General features: G+C 53.7%; 1 protein-coding gene across 1 annotated transcript; it reads left to right on the top strand.

The window, feature by feature from the left end:
* Nucleotides 1–2,833: 2,833 nt before the first annotated feature.
* PDZK1IP1 (PDZK1 interacting protein 1) lies at nucleotides 2,834–10,148 on the top strand. The gene is made up of 4 exons (XM_076338230.1): nucleotides 2,834–3,023; nucleotides 6,843–6,951; nucleotides 8,924–9,022; nucleotides 9,564–10,148. The coding sequence occupies exons 1-4, from the start codon at nucleotides 2,951–2,953 to the stop codon at nucleotides 9,634–9,636; spliced, it is 354 nt and encodes a 117-aa protein (XP_076194345.1). The 5' UTR covers nucleotides 2,834–2,950; the 3' UTR covers nucleotides 9,637–10,148.
* The last annotated feature ends 30 nt before the right edge of the window (nucleotides 10,149–10,178 follow it).

The raw sequence follows: 10,178 nt of genomic DNA on the forward strand, positions 1-10,178 counted from the left end.
TTTTTTTTTCCTTTTCTTTTTGGAGCAGCTATTGAAACGTAACAAATTCAAGATTACTTTTTTTTCCTAGGAAAAACACAATCTCTTCTTTAGGGGCTGTTCAGGCTTGCTCTCATCTATTTTCTTTATTTTTATGGCTTTTTCTGAGAGAGGGGGAGGAGATGGAGCGGATGAAGGATGGAAGGAAGGAGGGAGGAAGGAAGGAAGTGAAGGAGAAAGAAAAATAACCTCCATTAAAACACAGAGCCCCACAACGTTTTTCGAAGAGGAACTGGCATCTGTGCTCTGAGCCGTATCACCCAGGAACACATTTTAGGCTCAGGAATGTTGCTTTGAGCAAATGTTAATTTTGGCTAAAAGCGACATATTTGTTAGGGGGAAAAAATGCCAATTTTTGGAGGATATCAGTGTAAATCCTGAAATTCCAAGACCTGCTTTGTGCAAGACCTGTTGTACAGGCAACTGCTTACACGAGTCCCTGAGAGAGAACTGAGCTGTCTCTGGCTGCAGCAGAAACGCAGAGCTTCTCACCTCTTCAGGTCCCAAGCCATGGCCAGAAGGACAAAAGGATGAGCTGGGTGGCAAATTATTTGCCGAAATTTCTGACTTTGCCCCTGCAACAAGGCTGCTGCCATTACAGTGACTTGCTATTTCTCATCCCCCCAGGCCAGATCCAGCCGATATGCAACCAAGCAAGTGCCACCTGTGCTTTCGGCCACAATAGCACATACCTTCCTAATAGCTGCCCTGAGCTAAAGAAGATGCATTGGAGAACGGGGAAGCTTTGAGATAAGCAAATGAGTGATTCCCTGGCCTCATCAGCAAGCCCAGAACGATTAAATAATTAAATTTCCTTAAATTCCTTATAAATGTGGGAATGTGCAATGGTAGAGTTACTTAGAAGGGAGCCGACAGCAAGACCCCTGTCTGGAAGGCACAGCAGCCCTGCCTTCATCTCAGGGTCTGGTCTGTCACGTCCTGTACCCCTAAGACACCATAGGATATGGGTGGATCCTTGAGCCATCCCTATCCTTGGAAAATCAGCCCAGGGTCCCTGGAGCTAGGCTGGGCAGAGCCCTGGGGTGAGAAGAGCACCTGGAGTACGTGTGGAGGAGGACCAGGAGGAACCCCGTGAGCAACCTGCTGCAGCCCCAGGCGCGACTGTGGGGTGGATAGCAATAGCAGAGAGATGTCTCAGACCTTGAATTTTCCAAGGGCAGCAGCAGGACCGGCTTCTCTAGGACTTCTGATCTGCTGATAAAGCCTTCTGCTCTAAACAGCTAGTTTTTTTTGCCAGGCTTTTGCTAAGAGACAAACAACAAGCAGGCAGCAAAGATCGCAAGCTCTGCACGCTTTCCCAGATAGGTAATGTGGAAGCAAGTCATGGGGAACCCAAAGTTCACTCTCATTTTTATTTCTTCACAAGCCATTCCTTTCTCTCTGTAACAGGATTAGATTGCTTTTATGGGGCCTCATTATGGGCAGGTCCCTGTCATGCCACTTCCTTGCTGGGTGCAGTGGGAGAGTCCCTGCCCCAAGGAGTTTGTAAGCAAAAACTCGCAGATTTGGGAATGGGATTATCCCACGTTGCAGGTGGGGATTTGGCCATGGAAAGGAATTTTGGAGAGAGCCGGGAACTGGCCTTCAGTCTTGTACAGCCCAAGCCAGCTCCAGCTTGTTCTCAGGATAAATTACATTATTGTAGATCCAGGGGAAAGAGGAGGGATGAAGGAAGGCAATCCTGCAATGGTGGATATGTATTCCTGAGGGCGCTGCACGTTCCTGAGTGTGTGTCCCTTGTGGGTGCCCGCATGGGGACCTGGCACCCAGGCGGGGTCCTTAGTGGGGGGACCACCAGACCTTGAGGCCAGGAGAGCAGATGCTGCCGAGGCAGATGCCCAGTGGCCCTGTGGTGCTGGGCTTATGGAGATGCTATGATACACCACGAGAAGAGTGACGACGAAACCACTGGCTCACAATTTTAAAATTTCCTTCGGGAGTAACTGAAGTTGCACAGCCATGAAGCCAAATAGCTTTTATTCTTCCTGTGGGGTGGGTTTGTCAGCCATCTAAACCCGGCACGGGCTGGGAAGCTGCTTAACTTGGGACCTGCAACCTTCCCTGTCCCGCAGCATCTGCACAGCTGTTGTGAAGGGCCAGCCTTGCTATCTGCTGCAGGTCTTTGGGGGTTTCTACCTCTTCTGGTGTCAAAGAAATTTTGGAAACAGCCCTGAAGGCTCAATAAAATGAATGCTGTGTTTGCTCTGTTTAACAATCTCTCCATTAAACGAGGCATTGGAGGTGGGAGGCAGTACTCGGCGTTGAGTCTGGTTTATTAAACGGATGTTTTTAAGCCACAAATGTGTTTTGCTGGGTTGTTAATGACATTTGCTGAAAAGAAAAAAGCAAGGAAGCGAGTGGGGCCCGTGGTGGGCAGCTCCCCGCATCCCCAGGACCCGAGGTCCCACGGGGTGGGAAGGGATGTCAGAGCTGGGACATTGCTGGATCCCCCGGCTCTCCTGCTGTGGGGAGGGGGACTTGGGGGACACCCAGGTCCTGTTCAGCCACGTTCCCCAAGAGCTGTAGCCGTGCTGGGGGAGAGATTTACCCATCTGGGTGTCATTTCTTCCTCCTGGGCCCATGCAAATATTTTATGCCTGAGTCCCCTTCCACGCCCTAAGGGGACTGTCAGGTTCAAGTCACCGTGCCCCAAATTCCCCACCAGTCTCTGCGGGAGAAAGAAAGAGGCACCTCCTTCCACCCCTTCCTGCAGCAGGATTTGAATAACCAGGTGTGAGCATCAGCCTCCCTCGTTAATGTGTTTGATAATTGACCAAGCGCTCATTGCTGTGGGAGGGCGGCGTGCCCAAGTGCAGCGAGCGCCCTGTGAGGAGGAGCTGTGCTCGGCTGCTCCTCTGCACCCCGAGAGCCCACGGCCCTCCCTGCCGCCATGCCTGCCCGCTGCCTCCTCCTCCTCCTCCTGGGGCTGCTCCTGGCGCTGGAGCCTGCCTGCTGCCAGGAAGGTAAGTGCAGGCAGCTGCCTGGCCTCCTGGGGAAACTGAGGCAAGGGGGAGGCAGGAAGGTGCGCCGAGCCCCAGGCAGGCAGGAGCTGCTCGGTGGGGTGGCTTTGGGGACAAGAGATCTGCGAAAGGGCCTCTTAGGAAGAGAAAAAACAACCCAGCTCCTGCCCAAGCTTCAGCTCTGGCTTCACACCAGCGGGCGATGGGGGCGGGTGGGTGTCCGGTGGGCTGGGAGGTCTTGCTGGAGCCGGGACACGGAGACTTTCTGCCTGTTTTGCTGAAGGCTGAAACTGCCGTCCAAGGTTTATTTCTCCTGCTTACACGGAGATAAAGCAGCTCTGATTTACCTCTGGAAGGACTGTGCACCGAGATGAGTAATCTGTTTTCTTAAGGCTTTTTTTTTTTTTTCTTTCTTCTTGCTCTCATCCCCGGGCAAGCGTTGTGCTGGGTAGCTCCCCGAGCTCGCAGGTTTTCCTGTTAATCTGTAATTTTGATCACTGCTGAGGTGAGGGAGCAAATATTTTCCTCTGCAAATTGCCCTGCCGTTCCCTTCCCAAAGGCTTAATAGAGAAACTTCCTATGGCTAGGGCATTATTTTTAGGAAATTTATGGAAGGACTTGTCTAACGCTAGAAATAATAAGGAGTAATTAAAACTCATCTGATGCTGCCAAAGTCCTGGAAAATTCCCTCCCCCTTTCTCCTGCTGATGCCCCAGCCCTGACCGGTCTTCCTGTATTTGTTTACCAACTTGCTGAGGATTTAACAGTCTGGGGTCTCCACTGTCAGCAGGATTGAAAATTTTGCTGTTGCCTGGAAAGAAAAAAAAAAAGCCTTTAATGAGGATTCAGAGCCTGGCACAGCTTCCTCAGAGAGGGGAAAAGACAGGCGCCAGCCGATGCTTTCCAAGCATTCAGGGAAGATGTATCAAAAAGCAGATCTGTGTCTTCAAACCAGTCGTTGAGTATGAAAACAGAGTTACAACACGTGCAAGGGCTTATATTGGCATTGGCACTTCCCTTGGTCTCATTTGTAGCTGCAGATGCATGGACACACGTCTGCCGGGGATGCAGATTCCACATTGCTTAGTTTGACTTAGAAGACCTTGTTCTGGAGGGAAAAACCCATCATTGCTGTGGGGTGAAACAGAGAGGAGGTGGCAGAGCCCGAGGGACAGGTTGTCCCAGGAGGGGCACCCCTGGTAAAGCATTTTTCCAGGAACACAGTCCTGTTTCCACAGGCGAGACTCATCCTTTCAGCCATCCCTCCTGGCAGGGCAGCAAGGTGTGCTCCGGTGGGGCTCCAGCCAGGCGGTGGCCCCCAGGGCTGGCATCTGCATACTCACTCCCCGAGAAGATGCTATCAAGCTCTTGCCTCCACCTGGTACCCATTCCTCCTTTCTTATGCCCACGCAAGTTCCCTGCACCCATGGGGGTATTTCAGCCTGATGAGGGGGCATTTGCTGTTCCCCCTACCATCCTCATCTCCCCTTGCAGCCAGGCTCTACATGGTCTCTCAAAGCCAGAACTGCTTGATTTTGGTTTGGTATTTTTCCTTTTGGCTTTGGATGCTCTGAAATCTGGTGGAAACAGACATCTGAGTGAGGTTTCGCTTGCAAAAACATACAGTACTTCCTGAGCACCGCTGCTCGGAGGAGGTTTCCTACCACTTATCTTCTCGCCTCCTTTGCTTGAAGATCACAAGATGCAAATTTGGCGATTTCAGTCATTGCTGGCTTCATTCCCTGGTTGACCTTGAACTCCCTTAACCCCAGCAGAAACCTCACCGAGGGCTGGACCTGACCATCCCCTCCTAGGCTTAGGCTGGAAACGCTGGCCCCGGCAGGAAAAATAAACCACAACTAATAAATAAATGTGGCTGAGATAACAGCCAAGGACAGAGTGAGGGAGGAAGCAAAGTAGGCCAAAGCTCAGCCTGGAGGCAATAGGTGTGCTCGGGGCTGCACCTACGGGGGTGGTGGGCAGCAGGGGCCAGAGGACCTCCTGCCCATCAGGTAGGGCAGGAGGGGACCAAGCTCTGCTCTTCCTCACTGCCACCGCCCCCCCCAGCACCCCCACCAGCAGCCTGCTGATATGATGGGATTTCAGCCGAAACACGCTGATACAACAGGGGATTTCCGCCTGAATTCCTCCCACTTGAGTTTTGGCCCCGGGACCTTGCAGTAAACATGGCAAGTGTCTTTGCAGGGAGGCGGGGGGGCTGAAGGCCGTTGTTCCGGGGTTGCTCGCCCAGCCGCTTGCCCGGGGCTGCCACTGCTTTCCGGAGTGGCACAGGTCGTCAATCAGCTGGCCAGGCTGATTTCACTTCCAAGAGGAAAAAAGAGCTTTGTGTTTTCATTTTTTTTTTTCTAAATAAAAGCCTCTTGCAGTAAGGATTCAAGGAGCTGGAGGTCTTAACAAAGGACAGTCCCCCTCCCCAAAACCAGATGAAGGAGATGAGGGCTGTCAGCAGCAGAGCTGGCGTGGAGCTGGCTGCGGATGAGGGGTTTGCACATGTGGAGCACACAGCCCACCTTTATTGCTGCGAGTAAAGATTATTTGCTGTTTATAGCAGAGATTTGTCTCCCGTGAGACAGATGAAGTATTCAGCTAGCGTAAAGCTCCTGAATCAGATTGAAATACCAATACACTCGTCCTGGGGCAGCTCGGTCTCGCGGGTGCTGGTGGCAGGGGCTGGGTACAAGTGGTCTGAGGCTGGTGGGGAGCATCCTCCACCTGTCCCATCTGCCCGCCCAGAGGGACCTCATTTATGTGCAAGGGTTGGAGTTTCAATCAGCAAAGAGGAAAAGCCGTGCCTGAATAAATAGTAATTAGATCCCAAGGGGATGTGTCTGCATGGGCAAGGTCTCCTTTTGGTGCTGATGCGACAACATTTAAGGATGGGTTTGACTACGTCTGAGTGCTCTGTTGCCCAAAAGCTGGTGGGAGGCAAGGAGCAGCCGTTCCAGCAAGGACTGGGACAAGGTTTCCTCTTCTCATTGCCCTGCCCTTGAGTTCCTTCTGCATCCAGGAATACATCTCGCAGCCTTCCCACCTGTGGCTGGATCACTGCTTAAGTCTGGCTAGAGAAAAATGAACCTGTGAGTCTGTTCTACCCTGGGGGGGCTGGGGATGCTACGGCCGGCTCCTGGCCACCCGCTGTCGCCCCTTGCTGCTGCCTGGCCCCCCGCCAGCCCTGCCGGGCCTTTGTGCTGGAAGCTGTTGCTCTGAATGCTTCAGCCTTCAATTTCCCATCATAAATCAGTTTGCTGCTCTGGAAACTTGTTGAATAGTGCATTTTACCGAAATCCACACCGGCAACCGTTTGCTGTGAGAATGACAACCAAATTTTACACTGTCCCTGTCGCAGGGTCCTTATTTTACTGGGCAGTATTTGGAAAATAACCCGGGAACGATGACTGTGGCATCTGGGGATGGAGAATAAACAGTTTGCTGAAACCCCTCCGCCTTCCTTCCCCTGCCACTTTGGGCAAACATCCTCCCTCCATGTCCCCCAGCCCTTTGTCCCCCCATCCCAGAGTCATCTGTGCCCCACTGCGTATGTATATGTATGTATATATGGGGCCCCAAAGCTGCAAGGCACTGCGCTCCACATGCAAACACCAGCGAAACTGCTGTTAATTGCACTTTATTTCATTGCTATCACCCAGGTAAGCCTGCCTGGATTAACAGCTACACACTCTGCTCGGCTTTGCAGGACTAAGCTGTTGGCTGGACATTGGTAAAGCTGGATGGGAGAAGCTCGGCCAAGCAGATAAAGCCCAAGGATGTATGTCTAACATGTATCCTCCTTTTTTTCTGCAGCCCGGGGCAGCCTCCAGCCGTGGTCGCAGGGTGTCATCGCAGTGGTTGTGTTTCTGGTCCTGGTGGCCATTGCTTTTGTGGTCAACAGGTTCTGGTGTAAGGAGAAAGTGTAAGTGTGGGAGTCCCAGGGGTTGCTTTGGGTTGGGCTTAGCTGCCTCTGCACGGGTCACTTCCAGCTGCCTCCATCCCCGTGCCAGGGCTGTGAACACCGTGATCGCTGCCAGGCGGGAAGAGCAAAGACTCCCTGTCCTTGTCTCCCTGTCCTCTTCTGGCTGTCCTGGTCTCCACTCCCTGTTATTTATTGCCAGGAGCAAGCATATACCATCCGTCCCTGCTGCTCCCTGTGCAGGGGCACCCCCAAACAGAGCACTCAGATGCTACTGCAAGGAAGACGGGAGAGCTGCAGCATCGTGGCTGGTTTACATGGGCATGCATCTCGGGGGCCTGGCCTGAGCCTGGTTTCCTATGGATTTGGGGGCGCAGTTCCCAGGTGCCTTATCCGTGGGAAAACAAGCCCAAAACAGCTTCATTTGCAAAGCAGACTGGGCCAAGTTGGCAGAAGGCACTGAGAGGAGCTGGGAGAAGAGGGAGGTAACCAAGCTGTGGCAGTGCTCTCCACCCGGAGCCCATGGCACAGGCAGACGAGGTGGCCTTATTCATCAGAAAAAGGCTCTGCGGGGCTGGTTACCTCTTGCCTGCTGCTGGCCGAACAAAGCCACACACTGCTGCTCCTGCTCAGCTGACCCAGGCTAACCAGCTAAGTTGCAGTAACTTGATCTTGAGTCTGAGCCCAAAGTCAACAGGGGATGAAGATCAAAAGTGCCCTATAGCCTGGTTCCCAGTTCCTCTGTGCCGGCACGGGCGCTTTGGGCTTTGCACCCAAAGATGCTGAAGTCTTCTTGTATCTGCATCCCTGCAGCCTCTCCAGGCCGAGGAGGTGGGGACTTGGCGTGTACCCCGATGGTCAGCAGGTCAGCTTCTGCCCCAGATGCACTTAAAGGGGGCCCTTTGGGATGCATTCAAGGCCAATGCATAATGCAATATGTATATATATATTTATATGGTCTGATTTGCAACTGCAGTCTTTGTTTCCCAAAGAGGAACCTTTGTCCTCAAACTGGAGGAGCCCCCAGCCCACGGAGCGGGAGGTAGGGATGGTGTTTCGCACTTCTGCCCGTGCCCGGCTGCCTCTTCCCAACCCGGAGGCAGAGGATGCTGAGGAGGGCTTGAGGGAGGATGGCGACTTGTTTTAATTAATCTGGCCTCTCTTCAGAAGATCCATCAGCGAGGCTCGGCAGCCTGGCGTGGTGCCAGCTCTGCGCTGTCACTGTGACAGCAGCTATCAGCTCAAGCCACTGCCTGTTTATGCCAGTCTGTTCCTTGGAAAAGCCTCTGAAATTGCCCTTGGGTAAGCACTGGAGGAGGCAGGGATGTGCACACAGGTTGGACCTGCACCCACCCTCCGCAGCTAAACACCCCCCCGGCACTGTTTGGTCCATGGGATTGCTCCAGAACTGAGCTTTTAGGCTCCAGCTGAGGTCAAACACCCAGTCCCTGCCCCACGGTTCCTTCTGCGAGCGATCCAGACTCGCATCCGAGAGGAAGCCACTTGGTTTTGCACACACAGATGTTCACACCTGAACCCCTCCTGTTCCAGGGCTGCAGCGCCAGCAGAGCTTCGGTGTTTCTCTCAGTGTCAGCTGGGACTGTAGGGGACTATTTTGCAACAGATTACATAGAAGAAGACTGGAAAAACCAGTTAGCAGGAGAAAACAATCCCACATATTGACAAATGAGTCTTGCTGACTGCCAGCCCAGCACCGGGAGTACCAGCTCCAGAGCCAGGGCTTGGCACTTGGCACGGCCCCTGCAAACCTGCTTGTGAGGGTGTCTCTCCTCACCCATGTCCTGCTGGGAAGGGGGCTGAGCTGGGTGTCTGAGGCCAGGATCACATGTCCAGGTCTCTTATCATCTCCATGGTGTTGGAGCAGTCCCTTCCTCCGCACTGTCACCGTCACGAGCTGCTGCCTGGCACAGCCCCACTGTTGCTCTCTCTCAGCTCCTCTCTTCTCCCCCTCCAGGGAAAATGTCGAGACGGTGGTGCGTGTCGAGGACAAGCAGGAGGCTGTCACGTCCAATGGCCACGAAGGGAGATACCTAACTGCTGCAGCTGACTTCAGGTGAAGGACTTGCTCAGACCTCCTACCCATGGCTCCGAGGCTCTGCTCCATCCCTCTGGGGACAGCTCAGATATGCAGACCTGCAGTCTCTCCCACTCAGGGTCTCACATGTCCCATGCACCTGGTTTTGGGGCTTTTATCCTCTCCAGGGGCTAAGGAGAAGGCGGTGAGGGAGTATCCTGTCCTCCCTGGTCTCTCCCCATCTCTGCAGCTGAGCCCCATGGTCCATCCACTACCTTGCAACCTGCTACACCACATTTTTCTTACGCTATATCACGTTTCAAACAGACGAAACCACAGAAAGTGGCCATAGGTCACCACGCAGATGTTGACTGTCAAAACAGTCCTTGCTAGAAATTAGAGCAATTCCCACCCTGTGCTTGGCTCTCCTCCTGGCAGGGGGACCCCTCCCGCCCTCCCCACCTCACCCCTCGCTCAATGCACGGCCGGCACCAGCAAGGTCAAGGCCCCAGTGCTGGCTTCAGGGAGGCTGGTCTTGCTGGGGCTGAGCTCAGCGCTGTGCTTCTCCCTCCCAACACAGGTCCAAAGAGAGCCAGCACGCCTACGAGAACACCCTGGAGCCAGAGGAGAGGGTGATCACCACCGCCATGTAACAGGCACCCTGGCCGGCTGCCCTCCTTCCTTCTCTCACTTTGCTTCCCACTGTCGCGATGGGCATTTTTGCAGGGACCCTCTGCACCAGCATCTCCCATGCGCAGCAGCTCCCCTACCTCTCCACGGCACCACCATCTCCTGATCTTTCCCCTTCCCACGTGTGGGACGTGCTCTTCTGCCCCAGGGGCTGGTGTCCATGCGGGCATCGGTCCGCAGGAGAGGCCCGGAGGTGCCACCTCTCCTGCCCAGCGGTCACCCCACCTGGTCGGTGAGGTTGATGTCCCCAGTCCCAGAGGGGTGCTGACCTGCTCCAGACATGGAGGGGTCCCCGCTAGGCGCCTGGGACTTCCCCACACCCCCAGCCGTCCTCTGGGAAGCTGCTGATGGAAATCCCGCTCTCTTCTCCATGTTTCACCCTCCTTTTTACGACACCACACATTTTAATGTCAGAACAAACATTCTCCCCTGTATATATCTTCCCTGTGAGCAATAAAGAGAATTGTTGTCCATACGACAGCAAAGAGGGTCCTTTTGCTAATCA

This window comes from Aptenodytes patagonicus, chromosome 5 (assembly GCF_965638725.1).
Source record: "Aptenodytes patagonicus chromosome 5, bAptPat1.pri.cur, whole genome shotgun sequence".
Lineage (NCBI taxonomy): Eukaryota > Metazoa > Chordata > Aves > Sphenisciformes > Spheniscidae > Aptenodytes > Aptenodytes patagonicus.